General features: G+C 36.2%; 2 protein-coding genes across 3 annotated transcripts; both read right to left on the bottom strand.

The window, feature by feature from the left end:
- Nucleotides 1–5,817: 5,817 nt before the first annotated feature.
- LOC133877833 (phosphatidylinositol:ceramide inositolphosphotransferase 3) lies at nucleotides 5,818–11,297 on the bottom strand. 2 transcript variants are annotated; one of them, XM_062316258.1, is made up of 11 exons: nucleotides 10,913–11,297; nucleotides 10,740–10,829; nucleotides 9,635–9,721; nucleotides 9,472–9,540; nucleotides 8,964–9,044; nucleotides 7,689–7,760; nucleotides 7,476–7,536; nucleotides 7,274–7,376; nucleotides 6,975–7,070; nucleotides 6,850–6,896; nucleotides 5,818–6,562 (listed from the first exon to the last, which is right to left on the bottom strand). In XM_062316258.1, exons 1-11 carry the CDS (start codon nucleotides 10,943–10,945, stop codon nucleotides 6,468–6,470), a joined length of 834 nt encoding a protein of 277 aa, XP_062172242.1. In that variant the 5' UTR covers nucleotides 10,946–11,297; the 3' UTR covers nucleotides 5,818–6,467. The 2 variants fall into 2 exon arrangements, with proteins under 2 accessions (XP_062172242.1, XP_062172243.1); XM_062316259.1 differs by having other exon boundaries at nucleotides 5,819–6,517; nucleotides 10,913–11,295.
- A 4,709-nt stretch (nucleotides 11,298–16,006) lies between these two features.
- Nucleotides 16,007–21,408, bottom strand: LOC133877508 (uncharacterized). The gene is made up of 3 exons (XM_062315848.1): nucleotides 20,959–21,408; nucleotides 16,718–19,344; nucleotides 16,007–16,622 (listed from the first exon to the last, which is right to left on the bottom strand). Exons 2-3 carry the CDS (start codon nucleotides 19,202–19,204, stop codon nucleotides 16,329–16,331), a joined length of 2,781 nt encoding a protein of 926 aa, XP_062171832.1. The 5' UTR covers nucleotides 19,205–19,344; nucleotides 20,959–21,408; the 3' UTR covers nucleotides 16,007–16,328.
- Nucleotides 21,409–21,975: the final 567 nt, after the last annotated feature.

The raw sequence follows: 21,975 nt of genomic DNA, 5'->3' as shown, positions 1-21,975 counted from the left end.
GATAGAAGCAAGGGAATAATCAGAAAAGAAGGAGAAGAAGAAGAAGAAATGAAATGAAATAGAGAAGAGATCTGCAAATTGAAGATGCTTCTGGAACATGCGAAGAAGAGGGGAGGAGGAGAAAGATGAGGCGAGGAAGAGTGATCGGAGAGAGAGAGAGAGAGAGAAAATAAAACAATAAAAAAATATTATTTAAAGAAAATGAAGAGTGGAACAATGATTATTGTTGAAGTATTTTTAAGATAAACAGTAATTAAAGTAGAGATTGGTACTTTTTGAGTAACTACTTTAACTCTAACTGCTGGAGATGCTCTTATACATTATCTCTTTTGCAAATTTACCATTGAATCTATAGAACACACGTGCTCGTTAAAGTTCTTGTTTTTTCTTTTTCAAAACAAAACATTAACAAACAAACCCCAAGGGGGTGGGCCTAGTGGTCAGGCTTGCAGCTTCAAGAGATTATCACCTCTCAAGGTCTCAAGTTCAAATCTATTTAAATGCTACATCTCTCTTAAGGCCAGCCACTCGGGCATAGCCCACGTTTAAAGGCTTTATTCCTACAGTGGGGATGGGCCAGAAATTAGTCTGCGAATTCTGACTGGGCCTTTACGCTTAAAAGCATACCACTTTGTGTGGATCAGGTAGCAAAAGGTATTGTTCAGCACTTCGGCTATAGGTGAAACATGATACATTGTATAAAATAAAATAAACTAAAAAAATAAAAAAATTAACAAACAAGTCAAACACAAAACAATATTTAAAAATACAAAAAGATTATAGGTTTGATAATTAGATGTATGAAATAGAAGATGTCACTTTTTAGGGCTACAATTGGTGAGCATGATGGGTGGATGAAAGGTACTATTTTGTGCCTTCTAAAGATGATGGACGTGGATGTAAATAAAAAGGTACTGTTCATTGCTATGTGATAATGATACTGCCTTGGACTTACTTTTCGTGTTTTACTTTCTCGCAGCCCTCTGAGATTTTTCCAGTAAAAAAAAAATACCCGAATTTGATGATTGCTAAAATCTGAGTTGAGCATCATCATTCCTTCAACAAATCTGTATTCTCAAATATTTGGAATAAATAAAATAAAAAATAAAAATAAAAATATTAACAAATAATGGAGAAAACCCACAATACCAACAAATGGAATAAAACAAAAACAAAAACTTTTTAAGGAGTAAAAACATAATTTTAAAGGATTTATTCCATAAAAACCTATAATTTAGAGGTGATTTTTAAAATGTGAAGGCTACTACTACTACCCAAGCAGGGCTATAGTTTTGGGATCAGGATGTTCTATAATTTTTTTTAAATTATAAATTATCAAATTATGTTAATTTAGGTTGTTTCGTGCATCGAACGATTTGAAAAATGCTACCTATTAAAAATGTGACAAGTTAACAATGAGAATTGAATACATTTTTATTAGGTTCTTACAATTTATGTCGTGTAAAAGCTTCGAGCAAAAAACTGTATTTTTGTTTAATAAAGAAAAAAATCTCTTCAAAAAATGAATAAAAAGCTTTTTAGATTTTTTTTTAGTTGTCTCGTTAACATGTTATATCTTTAATATGTAGCATTTTTCACATCATTTAATGTAAAATAAAAAAAAAATGGCCTAAATTTATATAATTTGAGAATCTAAAATTTATTTGAAATCGTAGAGAATCCTAATTCATATCTTTGCCTTTGCAAATAACTTAAGATACAAAACACTCAAAAATTACTTTAACTTTTATATCACATCATAATGCTTTTTTTTTTAATTTTAATTAATTAAAAAAAAAAAAAAAACCTTAAAAAGCATTAACAAAACGAAACCAAATTACCCATAATTATTAGATTATATTCTGATAAGATCAATTGTGGGATGTCACAGAAAGTGGGACCAGCCGAGTGATTCCTTTTGTTAGTGGGCGTTTGAAAAGGATAAGAAAATAATCAAATTCTGAGGCCCATTGAGTGACTTGACTGATTGCCCACGTATTAGTTTTTTTCTTTTTCTTTTTCTTTTTCATTTTTCAATTTCAATGACTTCCTTAAAGCATGTAAAAAAAGAAGCAATCAGGGAATTACCCAAGCCTTTGAAGCTCAGTTAGGTTGACGTCAATAATCTGCCAAACAGCTGATGCAATAGTTAACATCATAGGATGAGTCTTTTGACCTTATCAAGGTGATTTTGCTCCGGCAACAAATCAAATCATCTCAAAACTATCCAAAGTTTTAATTAATAATCTATTCAACTAACATGTCTAACATGTTACATGTTTTCAAAACCCATGTGATTCAGAATATATGACTTTCAAGTACATTTTGAATAAATATCAATGCAATAGGGATCCAGCTTAGGTTCTCTAGAAGAATAAAAAAAAAAAATGAGATCTTTTGAAAAATCAACGAAAGCTCCAATTTTTTTTTTTTTTAACAAATAGTATGTGTTATTTAGGATCTGAATGCCCGAAGGCTACATCATGAACAATGAGGGACAAATCCCCCCACAAGCTCTTAAGTCAGAAGGATCTGACTTAAAAAACAATTACATATGTAGAATCTCAAATTTCACTAAAATTGCAATCAGCCCCTAAACAAAGAAAATTCTAGTAAAACTTGAGCCACACATAAGCAACTGTACCTAGAAACAAGAGAATACACAAATACAACTAGCAAAAAATACAATCCAAAAACGCCAGAAGGGGAGCACTGTCTTCGCCAGAGACCGGCGCGTGTACAGCACTCGCCTCCCCCGAAACCGCCAGCCGACAGATCAACCACCCAGAGCCTCGACCGTCGCCTTTGCTCGGCGAAAAAACGCCGGAACGAGACACCACGCGCCGGTAGAAGAGAGAACTTCACGCGCCGGTCACCAGTGATCTCGACAGCCGGAAACAGCAGCGGCGGAACAAGAAAGCGCCGGGGAACCCATCTGGACGGCATGTGTCTCTAGAAAGCTCCAATTTTTTAATCCTCCCTTGACAAATAATTTCCTAAATTTTTAAAAGTGTTAAATAAATAACTTTACATGGTATACTTCGCATCAAGAAATTATAAATTTATCCTAAAAAATTATACAAATAAAAAATTGGGCTGTTTAGCTGAATCTGAGGTGGTCAAATCACCCTCAAGCTCTCAGTGGCCGAACTATTCTCTATGCTAACCCAATTTTTTTTATTTTTTTTTTATTTATTATAATTTTACAAAGATTTTGTAGAAAAAATGGCCGAAATTCACACGACGGAGTTATTTGTCACGATCTCAAACCCCAAGAGACAATTTGACAAAATTTCCATTAAATTAAGGCTAGCTGTAGTGGGCAACCACACCATAGGTGTTCATGGGCGAATCAAATTACATACTTTTTGTTGTTTTATAGCTGGTGAAGGGGCAATGATTTTCAGCAACTTGTTCAGAACTTGTTGCAGCTTAGCCATACTTTAGGGTTGCACCAAAGAGGCCCAAAAGGGAGTGCCTGCAGGCACAATGATATCTTCCTTTTCTTTTCTTTTCTTTTTTTCATACATTTTGACACCGTAGGGGCCTGGAGCAGATCGAGCAGATACCAGATTTCATGCTTGTACTGAAAGGCATAGCTAAAAAAAGGGGAGACACAGTCCCCTTTGATAGAGAAATACTAGGAATTAGGAAAGGCATGTGATGTAAGAAATGATGTCTCCAATATACATCTAAAAGTAGTGGCCGTGGTGGGGGCATCAGTCAAGGGAGGCATTATTAGGTTGCATCATTGGCTCATGCCAGCTTCAATAGGCTAGAAAAAGGCATCACATGCCTCCTCCTTATCTGCTCCACTGCCTCCCTCCCTTATCTGCTCCACTGTACCCTCAAAATCTCCAAGCCAGTGTGTCCTCTATGTGACACCATCAAGTACCATGCTCCTCCTTTTTCCATGCTTCACCCTCATCAACTCATCAACTTTTGAGCACCAAATTTTGAAAATTGAACTTTGAAAATGACAACCGGTCCAGAAATATAGTCACCACTTCTTTTTTTTTTTCCTTGATCTACATTCTTTATGCAAAGATAAAAAAAAAAAAAAAAGCGCTAGTCGTTCTATAACTATGAAATGACTAGTCAATTTAGAGTTTTATAAATCCCAGTATCACATAGAGCATTCACAGATGGTTATTGAAAACCCACTTTTGGCTAGAATAGATAACAAAACTTTTAAAATCGTCCTCCATCAGCTTATGTAAAGCAAAGCTACAATAGAGTTTCCTTACATCCGTGAACAGTGCAACTGTGGAGTTGCACTGTTCACGAATGTATCATTATTTAATTTATTTCTTTCTCTGTGAATCTCTCTCTCATACTCTTCTCCTTTTTTTCTTTTCCTTTCCCTGCTGCTTGTCCCTTCTCTGATGTAGAGAGCGAGCACTGAAATGGCAGCTACGAACACCATCGCACCAACTCTGGTGGACTTTGGCTCGGCCGCCGAGACAGGCATGCCCAAGGTGGTCAAGCTCAGGTGCATGGGTTGTTTGGTTGGAGAGAAGACGAGAGATTTCCGGTGATTTTTGGATCTGTGTAGAGGGAGATAAGTTCGATTTTGGGTTGCTTTCTTGAGTTTTGGATCTTAAGCAATTTTTCGGTTGATTTTGGATGGAAATTGTAATGGGTTCTGCATATATGGGTTGGATGGAAGATTTTAGCTTGATTGGTGTATTTTGCAGTTTGGTTCTGTAGAAGAGTTGTCTGCGGATGATTTTGCTGCACTTATTCCAAGTGTCGATATTTCAATCAAAGAGTAGTAGTATTCTTCTACTTCTTAGTTTGTTTCAAAGAAGAGCAGGGAGTGAAGAAGTGAATTGCTTGTTGGGTCCGAAGCTAAAGAGGAATGACGAAGGAGAAAAGCTGAATAGGCATGGGTGGGGGTGGCCCAAACTTGTTAGTAAAAAAATAATTAAAAAGAATAAAGAAAGAATATAGAATTAAGAATAAATAATTGGATGGATGGTGCCTTTTAAAATCCGTTAGCTAAACTAGCAAAAGTGGGTTTTCGTTAACTATTCTAGATAAAATTTTACATAATCGGATATGAATGCTTTTAGTAAGGAACTAATGTGAGACTTAGGGTCCGTTTGGATTTGCGATTTCAAAAAGTGCAATTTAAAATAACGATTTTAAAATGTGCGATTTGAAAAAAGTAATTTTTAAAAACGCAGTTAAGCGTTTGGCAAAATCGCAATTTGGCCTTTAAAATCGCGAATTTACCTTTAAAATTCTGCGTTTTCAAAAAAGCACCATCTTATCTGCTATTTTGAAAAAGCAGATTTTCTGCATTTTCAAATCGCAATTTTTAAAAACGCAGTTCCCAAACGATCTATGTTCTGCGATTTGGTTTAAAATCGCACTTATTGTCTACGAAATCGCAATCCCAAACGCACCCTTAACATTAATGAGTGTCTATATAAATCATATATTCTATGTGAGCTACTTATTTTCTCAATATGGAACTTAGGTGTTCCAATCTCACCCCTTAAATCTGTGATGTCCTCACCGGGGCCACATCATGTAGTGCTCCAATACCACATGGTGTTACTAGGTTGTTCTGATACCATTTGTAACGACACAGGAAAACACTAACCACATCTGCATTATAACTCCAAAATGACTAGTCGATTTGAAGTTTCCTTATAATCAACTTATAAAGCTCAGTATCACATAATAAGGAACCAATGTGAGACTTGGTATCCATAAGTGTCTTTATAAACCACTCACTCTATGTGAGCTGCTCATCTTCTCAATATGAGACTGAGATGTTACACTCTCCATACAATACTCTCTCCATCTCCCTCTCCCTCTCCCTCTCCTTCCTTTTATGCTCAAATAAAGAATTGATATACAAACTGCTTATGCAAGTAAGGATGTGCACTTCACCATTGAAGACAAGGGTGAAAATCAACAAACAATGCAACTGGAAACATGAGGAGAATTGAATATGCATTTTAAAACCTTATGTAAATCTTTTCCACTTCCAACCGAGTAATGCTACATATCACCTTTGATGATTTTAAGAGCCACATTAATTTTGGGGGACAAAATGAGAACATAAGGGTGATATGTAACATTACTCCTTCCAACAATACAAATCATGTTGATCAAGGTCTAGAAGAGTTGAGGTTGGATCAATAAAAGCAGAACTATGGACATAACAATTGTGGTAATGGCAGCATAGCTATCTTCAGCTGGTGCTGTCATCTATGTACTACATACCACTATGTTCTTATCTTGTGTTTCATTAGCATTCTCTGTCTCCAAAAACATAGCCTTTACAATTTCATTTCACAGTCAAAAAAGCATCCAGCAACTCTTAATTACACCGAGTACGCTGATTAGAAATATTCACAAATGTTTTTCTGTAAATATGTATTATCTGCGGAAATCCCATTAAGGAATTCTTTTATGCTCTTTTTTGTTCTTGCTATCCTTCTTTTTGGAGCTCAAGGAGGTAGTGGTGAAGATGTAGAGCTACTGGATCGATCTGGCAATTCTGCAGTGCAGACAACTAAGTCACCATCTACAGAGATTAAGTATTCTACAGCAGCAGTAACAATTAACTGTTTTTGAAGTTCTGTCCAGTTCTAAACAAGTGATACATTAGATAATAATGAAGATATTCTGTATTAACAATATATATTAATGCCACTAATGGCAAGGTAAGCAAGCCCAGATAATTGATGGGGTAACCCAACCTTGTCTTTCCTCAAGTGATATATCGAAAAAGGTCACCCGATTTTAATAAAGATACATAAAACATTTTTCTGAAAATCACAATCAACCTACCCTAATGCTGAAGTAAAAGATATCATTGTTAAAGCTAACCTGGCAATTTCTTGTCAAGAAAGAACACCACCAAATTTACAGTATACCTGCATAGAAATAGAACAGTTCACAACCAATAAAACAAATAAGAAATAGTCTATTCAAGAACAGAATCCTTCTGTTACCATGCTACAACAATGTCAACTGTGTAATGCTTGCGAGATGCTATAATCAGGAGGCTCTGGATAATAGCAAACAACCAAGCAAATTGTTTAATGCACCTGAAAGGATACGCCCACAACAGTTATTAAAAAAAAAAAGGTTTAGGAAAAACATTATAATTTGTTTTTATAAAGCCGTAAATCTGAAAAAAAAATCCTATATGCCTGATAAAGACAACCCTTCTGCCCCCACCCATACATGCAATTGAGAAACAATAAAGACAATTTTCATGAAGAAGCATAAGATGCAAATGATCTTTTACCTCCTTGTGCCGTATTTTTGGTATGTCAGAACAAATACTAAGGTAAAAATCATGTGTGATGAAAAAATCAGATCACCACAGCCATATACCGCCCCCTGAGGAACTGCATGTTAATATAGAGCATATGAGCATCAAGGTTATGATTGTATGATTGTGGAAGCATCATGGGAAAAAATAACATCCTAATTTAAGTCTGTCTTACAGTTGATTAAAATCACTTCGAGTGCACTTTCTGGAGGGGGCAGCCTGGCAAGTTTCGAGCCCTGAAAGAGACAGTTGTACCTGATTTGTAAAAAGTTGCTTTAATCATAAGTTATTAATGACAAACGATACATTCGCCTATGACAGTGCAGAAACAAGATTTCTGAGATTACATCAAACTGACAACAAAGTATGCAAAGTTCTCTAGATTTACCTCTCGACAATGATAGTTTGGACCAGGAAGCTGAGTTGCATAGAATGTGATGATCCGGAGACTTTGACACGCCTAAAAAGGAATCCAAAAATCGTAAAGGAATTATCAGAAAAATATAGCAGGACAATATACGATACTGGTACTTCCACTATTCCAACCTACTTTGAGAGAAAGAAAGAGGGGAGAAGAAGAAGTTCCCCAAGTGTGGGAGTACAAAAGCAATGTTAAGAAAAATAATACTGTCATTCTGCATAAAGTCCTCTTGCTGTAGGAATGAAGAATACAACAACAACATCAATACTGAAAAGGGCAAATTTCTTTGGACTGATTGGGACTCACACATGAGCCACTGCACTCATTGTTCAGTTTTCACTGAAGAGTAACCCCATAAAATTTGGAGGCTTATTAGTGTAGTTTTAAAAGACACTATATATGGGAGGCACAACGTGGGGTGAGGCTTCCCCAAATCGCCTTCAAGCAATGGAATTCTAGAAAGCCGCCAAATAGCATACACCTCCTGAAGGTAACTGACATTATTTTTGCTTTTTAATGTATTTTGTGCTTTCTTTATTGAAGCTTATGCCTTGAGGGACCACTTGAAGTCAGACCAAAAAAGAAAAGTGGGACCCAATTACTGAAGCCCACATCTAATAAGAGTATAAGATCACTTGTTATTAGAAGTAAAAATAAAAAGAAAAGAAATGGACCTCCAGTTTGTTTAAATATAAAAAATTAAGACCTCAAAAGGCCCACACCTTACAGCTTACGCCTTGAGGCCTCAATTTATGGGAAATAAAACATATCATCTTACCTTTTCAGTTTTTTAAATAATTCTTATGAGGTTGGGGCATTCCTTTTTCGTTTACATGGATGTTTAAGAGGAGTTCAAAAATTGACTCAAATTTTATGCACAATAAACACTTGAATATATCTAGAGGTTGAAACCATGAAAAATACTTGGATGATTGTAAAAATTCAGTAAACAAGGTATTAAGCAGAGATTGAAATGTTGTCGCTGAATAATGTGATACCAGAACAGTCCGTGGTAACCCCAAAGAAAAATTACTCTATAACAAAAAGCCTTCATAATTTTCTTTTTCAATTATAAATAACTAAAACAACTCGCTTAAGAAAAGCCAAATGCAACCTTCAAAACTGTTCTTACAAGAAGAGAGAGTAATCAGGATGATCTCATGAAGCATGTGCAGTTTAAAAATCTAGAGAGTAATATTGCCAGCAGAACATAGCATCACTATAACTATAAGCTGTACTTACGACTAAATAAGCAAGAATCCTGCACCACATCAGGACGGTGTAGATTCTTTTGCTCTGAAAAAAGAAAGGATGAAAAGTCCACTGCAAGAGAATTAACAATATGTTAGACCAATATAAAACTATAAAACTAACAGTAGTTGATTAGCAAGAGGTTATATTTCAAAAATGAGTCTTCATATACATGTATTTGTAGTACACGTTTTATCTATTGCCACAGAAAGCACATGGTACCACATTTGAAAATGGAGAAGGAGAGAGAAAGGGGGAAAAAGAAGAAGCTGAATGAAATTCTAAATCAAATGTAACTAACAATATGAATAGAAGCAAAGAACGAAATTCTACTGATTATATGGGTAAAACACTGGTCGCACAAATTATGCGAACAAAAATCTATGAGAATTTCAACAATTAATCTATTGACAATATAAGAGAAAAAAACTCAAGTAAATGAATGTCATATTTAAAAAATGATAGCAGAAGTTGGTAAGGGAGTATGGGGGGAACTTACAAAGACAGAGGAACAAAAGATGAAGGTGAATATAGTCTCACTGATATATGCTTTGTCCTCACCAAGTTCCTAAAATAAACACAAAAGCAAAGGAAATAAATGCTACTACAATCTTACATCAAAGATTATGGAACCTAACTGCAATCCAAAAAGTGATACTCACCGGAAAAAGAAAGAACCCAGCATCCTGAAGTGTTGGCCCTGGCTGGTGTAAGTAATGAACTCCATGAGCAGCCAATCCATGAAGATACTGAAAATGGAACAAACCTATTCCATAAACATCTTAATGATTCTTATTTTGACATCCAAGCAGATACTGTAGAGAAAGTTCCAAAACCAAAAGTCCAACGATATAAAATGACATGAATCATATTAAGAATTGGAGATTGTGAAATGTGAGATACATCCATCAAGAAGGATGGTTTCAGTTTCTCCATAAAATCTCAAATGGATATTCAGATAACCATAATAAAAATAAAAATGGATTGCGAGGCTTTGTAAGGCTTTATTTAAGGTGAATAAGAAAAACCGATAGCAGTCTATTTGAGGTGAAGTGTTTGAAAGACTTCAGTTTTGATGCCAACCGAAAAAGAACATTGTCAAGACAATCAAAACTGCAACGGGAAACAAACAATTCTCCCCAAATCCATCTATGAAATCTGGTAAGCCGCCTAATTCATGTTATAATAATCAAAATTTGATAAAAGCGAGAATACAGCAAAAGAACAGTGAGGTCAGAGATGTCTCTCATCACTACCAGCAGCATGAACTCGATACCTTTCAAGCCACGAACGATTACTAAGGCTCCAGGAAAAACATTACTTGTCCTTCAGAAAGAAGCACCAAATTTGAGAAATTCAAGTATGTCCCATATCCTAAAGTAAGTAATATAGCTACAACAAAAAACCACGAACATTGTGTGCTAATACATATAAATTTTCTCTTTTGAGTCTAACCATTTTTTTTTCTTAACAAAATCACCAACCAACCAAAAGAGAAAACATTATCATGGAACACGATGTACTCCTAAAACTTTCGAGTGTAAAAATTAAGCAAAATAAACAGCTAAACAGGCATCCCCTGCTGCATATTATCATGAATGTTCTCCCTGAATCATTACTTCAAACAAGATACTCCCATAAACAGATATTGTCATGTGATTTCCAAAAACATCTATCAAAGCACAAACACAGTCTAAAAGCAATAATATCAGCAACGCTAATTCCAAAATTGGAAAAACCATAACAGCAATAAATGAGAGAGGGGACCTGAAAAACGAGCCCAGCAAGAACAAACTTCCAATTTTCTGCAAGGAGCGAAACCTCTATAGACGCCTCTGCGCATATTTTCCTCCATAGCTTCACGTAAATTAAACCAATCATGAACATAAAGGAAAACAAAAATACACAAACCAAAAACAATGGCGCAGAGAGACAGAAACCTTAGGAGCCTCACGAGCAACGTAAACCGACATTTCCGATTTCCGAGATTAAAGTTCGACATCAATCACCATTAAATCCGAAACGAGAAGTGTAAAGCTCTGGTACACTGAAAAATTACGTGAAATTCTCCGAATTCGCATTTGAATTGTCCTCTCTCCGGAAATTATTTTAAGAATTTATTGAAACAAAAGAAGAAGAAGAACACGACAATCTGGTTGTGGAACTGATCAATTATTCAAAAGCAGGATCCAAGATAGAACCGAATCTGATCCCACCAGTGGATTCTCAACTGATTCAGATTACAAAAACTATCGCTCTCTTGCTCCCGCACTCTCGCACTCTCTTGTGTTATAAATAAAGAATGGAGGAGGGTGGTCCAGGGCCAGTCTCGAGAACACCATTTGGAGAGTTAGGGGAAAATACCAAAATAATAATAATAATATATCCAAAGGAAATTAAATATTTTGGAGAGAAATTAGGTTATCTTTTTCCAAATTAGTATTAATTTGAAGCAGATTAATCTTCACACCTCGACAACATCAATAGAAAAATAAATAGAGAAATGATCCCTACACTTATTTCTCACAACAGCCTTACAACAAGTTGACGTGGCCGGTAATATTTTATTATTTTTTTTGTTTTCTTTTCTTTTCTTTTTGTAAAAAAATAATAAAATATTACCAGCCACGTCAGCTTGTTGTGTGGCTGTTGTGAGAAATGAGTATAAAAATCATTTTTCAAATAAATAAAGAAGCTTGTCGGTGGGGTGATTCTAATGCTTAAGTTAATAAAGCGTGTTTAAAGAATAGCTTGAAATAAAAATAAGGCAAAGTTTTAGAAAAAGACTAAGTTTCTTTTACTTGACTATAAAGTTGTCTTTTATAATGACATGTACTTTACTGTTCATCGTTGATTCGTGCACGATCATGTTTTTTAGGGTGGTTTATACCACGTTTATTCACATTATAAAGCGTCCTATGCTTTAAGGGGCGAGATTCATGGACTAATTATAAACATGACCAGATGACAAGAAAATTGCCAATTGGCGTGGAAGTGGTGTGAGGAAATGTTGATTTCTTACTAATGCTCTGTTTGTTTCGGCGTAAAATGATTGCTGGAAAATGATTTCGGTATTTTTCGGTGTTTGGTAGAGGCGAAAATAATGGTCAACCGAAAAATGATTTACGCTTTTAGTAGATACAATCGACTTTTTTTTAAACAATGCAGTCGACATTTACATTCAAACAGTTTAATATTGTCGGATTTCGACAAGCCAGATTCCGACTCCAGTCGGTGTCGGCATCCGGCAGATATCGCCGGATTTTGGAGATGCCGTGCCAGATTCCGGCAAAGATCTCCGGAATCTGGCAAAAATGTCCAGATTCCGGCAACTTTGCCGGAATTTGTATCTGCCAAATATTAAAAAAATATTTTTATATTAACATTTTTTATTTTGTGAATAAAATTTATTTTTTTAATTAATATGATTAAATTAAAATATAAAAAAATATTTGTAATTTTCCGTACGCGCCAAACACCGAAAAATGATTTCGATGGAAAATATTTTTCTGAAAAATGACTTCCCTGAAACTATTTTACAACGGAAATCATTTTACACCGAAACAAACAAAGCATAAGTAAAATTGAGTCTTGTAAATAATTTCAAGAAACTTCAATTATAATTTGATTAATTCGTTTAGAATAATAACATTAACATTAACATTAATTTTCTTTAAAAGTGTGTTCGAGATTTGATATTGATTAATCTCCACACATTGTTATTATATTATACAAAGTGTTTATTAAACTTCACTTACAATTTATGTGATATTTCAAGAAATATTAATATTTTAGTAGGTGAAGTTGTGTTTTATAAACAATTTTATTCAATTGGGTATGTATAAAGTGTTTTGTTGAACTACCTAACGGCTACAAACATGTGCACCAGACTAAAGCCTTCACTTCTAAGTCAATATAGCCGTTTACTTTTTTCATTTTTTTGGTTTTTGCATGCTTTATTTTATTGGGGATGGGCTCCGGAGGTTTTGGTGGAGTTGGTGTGTTTGGCAACACACTCCTCTGTCTTTCTTTTTCATTTCTCCAACCTTTTGTTTTTATTCTTTTTTATTATCAAATAATTTTCTTCATTTTTTTCCCGCAAAAAAAAAGTAAATCTCATTTCACATTTATATCACATTAATCACTTTTTATTATTATTTAAACAAAAAAAATCCACTACAAAACTCTTTACCAAGAGGATTCAAGCAAGATTTTTGCTATTATTTTGCCCTTTTTTTTTTAAAACAATAATTGTAAGAAGAGTTCCCCTATTCAAGTAAGAGCTTCCTATTCAAGAGAGTTATGAAAAAAAAATGTATTAGGATCCTCTTCGGTTCAATTGAACGAAAGAGTATCCAGTTAGTTATAAGACAAAAATGCTCCTACACTATAACTAACTGGATACTCTCCAGTTCAATTTGAACTGGAGATGATCCGTTTCCTGAAAAAAGGGTCGTCCTGTGTGGGTAGAGAGTCCTCTTTGATAACTCTTTTACAATTTTGTCTGTCCTTGTGCAGAAGATTGTAGGAAATCTTGATGGGAGTTGAGTCTAAATTGGCCAACTTACTAAAAAGATCAAAAAGTTTGAGATGCACGTTTGCAAACAAAAGGGGTAACGGGAAAGCCTACTATTGGGTTCTGCAAGTCAGTTCGATGCAAGGCATCCAATAACAAATGGGAATATTTATCAAGCACTACTGGAAAATTCGCAAGAAAGAAGACACATGCTCACAAAACAAAGTAATACAGAAAGAGAGAGAGAGGGAGAGATGAGTATATCTAGAAGATGATTGTGAACGAAAATTGAGAAAAGTGAGTGTCGGAAAGAAGATTATAGAAATAATACTAATATTTATAAATGAATGCGCAAACCACACTTTTATCTCACTTTGGTGATGTGGTAGTGCCAATCAATCATTAGATCAATCATTGTTGAAAAATATCTGAGCTGATTGGCACTGTCACATCAGTAAAGTAAGATCGCAGTTGAAGTTTCTAGCATTACTTTCTATATTTTCGTCTTTTCAACATAAACCCTATATCATAAAGACCATGCTATTCGGAGCCGACTTTGATTTGTGTAGTTGAGAATAGGATTGTAAACGAGCTGAGCTCGGGCGAGTAATACATGTAAGCTCAGTTCATTTAAATTTATCACAAGCCGAGCTCGAGCTCCTGAAGAGTTTTAAAAATTAAGCTTGGCTCGGCTCACAAAAAAAGAAATTTTTGTACAGGCTCGAGCTCATGATGATTTTAGGGTGTAAATATGTAAAAAGATTAGATGGATTTGTGAATTTTGTTGAGAATTTGAGTGTTAAAAACGTGCGTAGCGAATGTTTGATAAACTGTCTTAGTATGAAGTTTATGTTGTTTTGATGGGTTATGCTTGGCAGTTGGCACTCCGAGAAAGAATTGGTTGCTCTACTGGCCACAATTTTCTATTTTGAGCATTCCACAAGTTGAGGTCTGTTATGATGGCACATTGATTTGAAGGTTATTGTTATGTTTATGAGAGTGCATTGCAACGTTGTTGCTATACATCAGGGGCACATATGCTTGTAATTTTATATATGTTATTGACTATTGTTACTTAATAAGCAATATATAATATACTAAATAAGCTATATATACGAGTCGAACTAACAAACGATCGAACCCTATACGAATTTGTTCACGAGCGTTAACCAAGCTGAACTGAGTTTTATACGAATATAAATAGTTTAATAATCGAGTCTAGTTTCGTGTTCACGAGTAACTCATTTAATAATCGAGTCGAGCACGAGCCCGAACGAGCTCACAAGTAGCTTTGTTCATTTAAGTCCTACCTGAAAATGCTACACATTCCTAATTACTAATTTGACACTCCCAATTTGGGTCCTATGCGCATAGAACATAGGCCGCAAGCCTTATTATTGGACCCCATCATACCCCTGTCAATATGCTAAAAAAGCTGAACAGATATCCTATCATTGTAGCCAGTAAGCAACTGCTAGTGGTCCCAAACATCCCGTATTCAACAAACCTTTACAGTCTTATGGCTTTCCTACTACAATGGTATTGTTTTTTTCAACTGGAAGCAACCGACCTCATTTTTCTAAACGGACAGCCACGAAATGCAGTACATATGACCTCCTGCGTACATTACACATTACTGCAACTCCCATTGGAGGAAACTACTCCACAATATAACACTTCAATGGGACCTTGTATTAACAACCTTCAGACAGTTGCCTCCACACCAGCCCAATCGACAGCTGCAACATATCAGTCAAGATCCTCTGCACTTCAAACTCTCCAGCACCATTGTTATCAACAGATGCATCTCATACCAAAGTTTACAACAGCACAGTTCAAGATTCAAATATGCGGTGACGTTCATTCCCATTGAAATTCAAATGTATTCAAATTCATTTATCTGTGAAGTAATCTATACATGATCCCTTTGTAACTGTTTGATGTTTATAAACACAAGAGAAATGCTATACAAACGCTTAAGTTTACACTCAAAAGCTTACGTGAGAGTATTGAATTTTTGAATAGATCACCATTGAATTTTTTATCCAATAATGATTTTCACTGCCACATTAAGAAGAAGCATTTGGAAGTATAAACTTAAGAGTTTGTGTAGCATTTCTCTAAATACAATGCACGACAGCAATCAAATTTATGCTATCAAAACCATTCATACAACAATTATTTCACGGTATCAAAGCTTTTGGCTTAAATTTGTTCCTCGATTTCATGGTATCAGCAACAGGGTTGAACGATGCACTTCAACCTGAAAATGGTGTTTAATGACTTGCCTTTAGTGTGTGTAAGAGCATACACACAAGCTGGGGTGTCACGTGTTCCCAATTACCAATGTAGCATCCCCAGCTTGTGTCCTTTGCACATAAGACACAAGATGCAAGCCATACTCTAATACTTTTTTCTACTCTAGCGCATAAATAAATAAATATTTGAATTCATAAATCCTCCAAACACATGATTCAATGCATTATTCAAATCATGAGTATAAATGTTCAAGTGTAACTGGAAAAGAAAAATACGATTCACTCATAAATGCATAATATGAACACTTAATTGATGAAGATTGTTTTTCTCTTGTACATTTGTTATTGCTTCTGTAGTAAAAGGTACCACAAAACACACAGGGCTCCGGGTACCTTTCCCTGCGACTGTGAAGGGCATGATGAGTTGAAAGATCATTTTCCACTTAGGTGCACATACGAATAACAGAACCTGATCGACAGGAGTAAAAAACCTGTGCAGGTTTAGTACATTGCCACCAAGCCAACTTAATATATTTACCTAAACCATCGGTGTGTAACTACAAGATGATTCCACATGTGAATCTAGACCCTCCCAACAGGAGAAAGGGGTGGATATGAGACATATCTTGCAGGAACTTCTTCAACTCGACTGGGAGCTATTATTCTATCAGTTTGCACTGATATGGTTTCCTCCAAAGTTTTTTCTTCGAAAGAGTTGCTCGGTTCTGAAAGCTCAAATGGTTTCTTACTGTCTAATACTGCTATACAAATGGAGAATGCTTGTAAAATTGAGAGTGAAGAGTTGAACTCAACTGAATAGATCCCATCTTTGAATGGGGCCAAACTGAAGAGAGGCTGGTTTACGTCCACTCCATCCTGTGGAAAATTAATAAAATAAAAAAGTATCATCTATAGGTAGCTACCTGTATAATTCAGCGGGAATTAGCTTTGGTTAAGCAAAAGACTAGTACCTGACAGAAAAGCTCAAATTTATCCGTTATGGAAAAGGCTTTGGACGAATCCAATTTCTTACTGATATGATTCCGGTTGGCAAGAATCTGAAGTTTGCAACCCAAATCCCATCCTCCACAGTCGCATAACCCACCCGACTTCCAACGTTCAATCAGCGATGAAGGTCCTCCCTTAGCTGGAAGACTATGCACAGCACTTGGAAGTATGACTGTTGCACTAACAAGGTCCTTAGTACCAACAAAAGGCAGCTCCTGAACGTGACCCCCAGTGTTGGAACAACATCCTACCCCAGAAAACCTCTCTTTTGAACCACCCTCTAACAAATCATTGTAGTTATTGCTATTACACCCATCTCTGACGGAACTTCTATTGATACTTTTTGGAATTTTGACAACAACAGCAGCAAGCTCCTCATTTGGCTGGAAATCAGAGGTTTGCTGGTCTGCCTGTCTTAAGCCCACGGAGAACAAAACAAATTCTCTCGTGCAAAACTGATCCATACAATGTTCTCCTATCAAATTGGAAAACTGAGAATCAAAAACCTTCATTTGTGCAATGACATTAGAAATGTAATCATGACCTTTGCCTTTGCCTTTGCTTTTGCCTCCTTGATTTATCCAACTTCCATTCTTCTTCTTGACCTCTCGAATGGTGAAGAATGTAAAAATCAAGCTGTAGTCACCCTTTCTTGGGGTGCTAAAACTTTTCATTGTAGCTGCAAGAATATCACCGCCATTGTCAACTGCAAATGTGAACAGAGGCTGGCCATTTTTAATTGCGACTCGCAGAAGAGCTTCAACAGTTGTATCTAATTTTAATTTCCCAGAATGCAAAGTTGAAGAATCTAATTTTCCATCAGAACTTTTACAAGCCCTATCCATTGATACAGATTCTCTCTGTAAAGGCTCCACAAAATGACGGCAGTTGGTTGCCCTTGGCTTCAGTAATGGGTCGAGTAACCTTCTAAGAGGGCTGGACCTGGCTCTGCTCGTATCAGTGAGTTTATCCGTGTTTGAAATATCCAAGCAATCAGAAGCCACAAATTTCTCTGAACCAGACTTAGCAGAAGTATATGTTGACCTCAGCTGCTGTGAATCTAAACCCTCTTTGGAGCTGAAACTTTTGCTCATCCTACCCAAACTGATACTAAGTCGGCGAAAAGGTGAAGAGCTTCTTTCTTTGTCATCTGTTGCTTTGTTTACTTTCACATCCAACCCCTTCAAAGGTTCATTTATTGTATTGATGGGTGTTAAGGTATATTTTCTCTCTCCTAAATTTCTGGATCTAGATGGACTGATTCCTACTTTAGCTGAACGTGGTACAAGGTTAGGTGTATCAGATGAAAAGTTGGCACTTTTTGCGTCTACAGTATTTGGATGCTTTACCTGAGAGTGTTCACTGTCATCAACTTCACGAGGCAGTGGGCATGAGTGTGGGATATCAAAATTGAGCTCTCCATGGCAAATATCCTTAGATGTCTCTGAAAAGCTCCTTCGACTTGCTTCTACTGATCTTCGACTTAACATTGTTGTCAGACCAGAAAACTGGGACACTCCAGAATGATGTTTTTTGGGGAGATCTCTCGGCAAAAGTAGAACAACAGTTTTACACTCTTTGGAGACATCTTGGTCAAGATTATTTGAATTTGGTTCCCGCAACTTCTCTGCTCTCTTCTTAATTTCACCATCTTGAGTCTTTGTCCGTAACTTCGTACATGATGCCACCTCATTATTCAGGTCATTTGGGAGAATTCCGCTTCCTCGATTAATCTTTGTTTCTGGATCTTTTTTCTTGCACTCTTCCTGCTTGATTTCTGGATCAGGAAAAGGCTGACCTCTTCTGATGAACTTCCCCTGGTCACTCAAGATCTTACTCTGGGCACATTTAAGATCTCGAAACTTTCCAACACTTCCTCCATGCGCTTTGACATCTTGAGAATGCCCTTCTATTGGAGATGCCTTCAGATGATGTTGCAGTGAAGGACGGCGTGTCCTTGGACGAGCAGGAGAGCGACTATGAGCACTGCTAGAATGAGCAGATGACCCATCTGTTGAAAATGATGATGATGTATTACTACTAGATGGGGAATACCGGCTACTCTCATCTGGAATCTGTTTATGACCATAATTCCATTTTTCAAGACGCCCCCAGTCAAGGACCCCAACATTTAAAACTTTCTCCTGGGGGTTCACCCCTCTTTCCAGATAACTTGGCAAATTTGACATGTACTTTACAAGCTCATCTTCTTCAGTTGGCTTCCTATCAGTCTGTTGTTTTTGGAGATTACCAGAAGATTTAGGTGGGACGTCCTTTGCATTCTTAGTAATTTCATTATGGAGATCAGCATACGACCAATTAGGCTTTTCGGTTTTTAACCTGTCTGGCAGCTTTATCCTTTGACTCGATCGGGGCAGTAAGGGCTTCCCAGAAGTTCCTAAAGGATGTTGATCCTTTGAGCTGCTTTTAAGCTCTGAAGGATATTCCATAGACCAGATATGTTCTGAGGATTTCTACAGTATTTGCAATTATCAGCTTCTTGTCTCCACAGAAACTTGTAATGAGGAATGCCCTAATATTTCTTTTCCAGCTGCGATTTTCAGATCAGATTGCATAGACACAGACCACCCTGAAGATAAGAGGAAAAATTGCATACTATAACACAATCCTCTAAGAAAAAAGAAGGGAAGAAAAAGGATAAAAAGATACTACAACAAAATCAGATATCGAAGGACTACCAACTCTATTGATCAGAAATTGCACGAGTAAAACTAGTACAGTCTTCCATCATGATTGCAGGAAAAAAAAAAAGGAGGAACTTTCATTTTAATTGATATACCAACAAGCCAACAACCAAAGTCATGAAGTGAACACAACAACTTAGGCCTTAAACAAGATAAAAAATTCTCAAATGGAAAGGCCACCAACCATAACTTATCTCATCCACCAAAAAGAACATGACTATCAAACCACTATTTCAGGTTACAATATTTATTACGACATTAAAAAGTCACCATGAAGTTCTCTTATTCAGGAAACACCTTACAATACGAAGATTTTAAAAACATGATACTAAGATTCCTTCTACGACAATGCTTGAGCAGTGTATGAAGCATATAGATAATGCGGCCTATTTCCAATTGTAGGTAGCTAAAAGATCATTTAGCAGTTAATATAACTCGGAGAAAGTTCATAAATCATCCAATGTGAACAGTAAAAAAAATTTAAGCTTCTAGATTTTTCATTGTCTCATAATCACAAAATCGTAAGAAAATAAGTAATAGAACTTCAGACCGAATTGACAAAAGCTTGCAACTTGCCTGACATCATGAATCAGCAGTAGCGAGCAGAAATCTCCAGCATGTGCTCTGCTCTGTAGTATAATTTCTAGGTCTTTTCTTTTCTTTTCTTTTTTAACACAGGTAGCTTTGACATCAAACAAAGAGTTTGGGCAAAATATTAATCATCAAATTTATTGATGAAATGTCTATATATGGCATTTATTGGAACTTTATCCAGTAGGTTGATTGGAGATATGATCAGCTCAACTCTGATCACCTAGTTTTTCCCTACTGACCAGAGGTCAATTAACCGTGACAGATACAAATGATAAGATCATCTTCTATTGGATAAAAATATGCTTCTTGAATTGGGATGAAGACAAGTTTGAACTTGCCCAAGCAGAAATTGAATGGGGACGCAAGAAAACAAGTGGCACTGTGGCAGTATATGGACAAAGATGAAACGAAGAAACGTACAGAAAGCAAGAAAAAATCCGGTGGTCCATGGAATATCATTTTGAAAAACGAAAACGACCTGTCATCGTCATAGCCGCTTAGCTTGTTGCCAACAAGTAACGGAGCAGACAAAGATCCTCCAGCCATACGAAAACTAGAGCGCGTTCAATTTTCAAAATCCCTGACGAGTAGGGCATCGTTTGGCCCTCCAAAAGCAAGTTAAGAAAGAAAATAAAGTGGTTTGCTTTCTTTTCCTCTCAGCTTTCCCGAGTTCCAAACACGTTACAAATGTTTCACATGTCACAAAAATGATCTCTCTCTCTCTCTCTCTCAAATTCAAGTTAAAGATGCAAATCCAGAGCTCAAAAAAGCACAATAACGACAACCACAACAATTCAAACATCAGAAAACAACAAAATCAGACCTTGTACAAGCATAACCCAAAGTCAAGGAAAGCAAAAATTCCATCAAACTAAACAGAAATCTTTCTCGGAATGCAGTCATACCAGACTCAGTATTGGAAATGCAGAGGCAAGAAACCGCCATGAACGGAAGCTCCAGGACGAAGCAAGGGGTGTCGGTGCACCATTGGCAAGAGAAAGCTAGCAAAGTAGCAGAGATCAGAGGCGAGCAGAAGACCCGCAGAGCACCAAAGAAGAGAAAAGAAAAATCGCCTCGTAATCCCACCCAACGCCCCCTCCCTTTAATTTCTTCCCCAAACTCCAAAGCTGTAGAGAATTTATTAGCAAAAGATCCAAACTCAGCGCTCCAGAGCTTCAGACAGAGAGAGAACCAGTCCGTGTGTGTGTGAGGTGTCTCGCTGTAGCTGATTTGGTTTTAGTGCGCCAACATACTGTCAGTCAAAGCAGAGAGAGGGGGAGGGGGGGGCAGTTGTCTAACTTGTCTTCATCAGACGGCCAAAAAGAGAGACCGGGGATAATGAGGTGGTCACATCAGAGAGACGCGGAGGGGATGTTCCTGGGGCCCACTGTAAAGATCTTTATTTATTTGTTTAATCGAGTGGGGATCCTCTGAAGGACTTGTTAAAAAGATTTTCATTGGTGGTGACACCTACTAGCCTCCTACAGTCCTACTGCTCATTTGCAATCATTTTCTTTAGGAAGTAACGTTACCTATTACTCATGTTTTTCTTTTGTCATTTAAAATTGATATACTTTTAAAATTAATATAGAATAAAATTTAATAATAATTTATTATAAATTTTATGATAATTTTTTGCATTTTAGCTAGAATTTGTTTAGATTTTTTTTTTTTTTTTTATATTCAGCTTCAAATTTTATTTATTTTTTTTTTTTTAAAAAAAAAAAAGTAAATTCAGCCACAATTTGTTAAAGCATCTCCACCATGAATGACAAAAATAACTACCGAAAAAAAGTATAAATTTTTATTTTAACTACCCATTTTTCTCTACACATTCCAACAAATTTTCTATTCTATTCTTTATTTTATTAAATATTATTTTTGGTAGAAAAGAGTTTGAAAGAAAGTGGGAGAGAGAAATA

This window comes from Alnus glutinosa, chromosome 9 (genome assembly GCF_958979055.1).
Source record: "Alnus glutinosa chromosome 9, dhAlnGlut1.1, whole genome shotgun sequence".
In the NCBI taxonomy this organism is placed as follows: domain Eukaryota; kingdom Viridiplantae; phylum Streptophyta; class Magnoliopsida; order Fagales; family Betulaceae; genus Alnus; species Alnus glutinosa.
This window is presented reverse-complemented; position numbering and strand designations above follow the sequence as displayed.

Bases quoted from the DNA above. Each gene is read 5' to 3' on its own strand.
- LOC133877833 (XM_062316258.1), bottom strand. From the start codon at position 10,945: ATGTCGGTTTACGTTGCTCGTGAGGCTCCTAAG. The intron at 9,541-9,634 runs GTGAGTATCACT...TGTTTATTTTAG, and splicing joins CTGGGTTCTTTCTTTTTCCG to GAACTTGGTGAGGACAAAGC. The intron at 6,897-6,974 runs GTAACAGAAGGA...ATTTCTATGCAG, and splicing joins GTTGACATTGTTGTAGCATG to GTATACTGTAAATTTGGTGG.
- LOC133877508 (XM_062315848.1), bottom strand. From the start codon at position 19,204: ATGGAATATCCTTCAGAGCTTAAAAGCAGCTCAAAGGATCAACATCCT. The intron at 16,623-16,717 runs GTACTAGTCTTT...AATTTTCCACAG, and splicing joins AATTTGAGCTTTTCTGTCAG to GATGGAGTGGACGTAAACCA.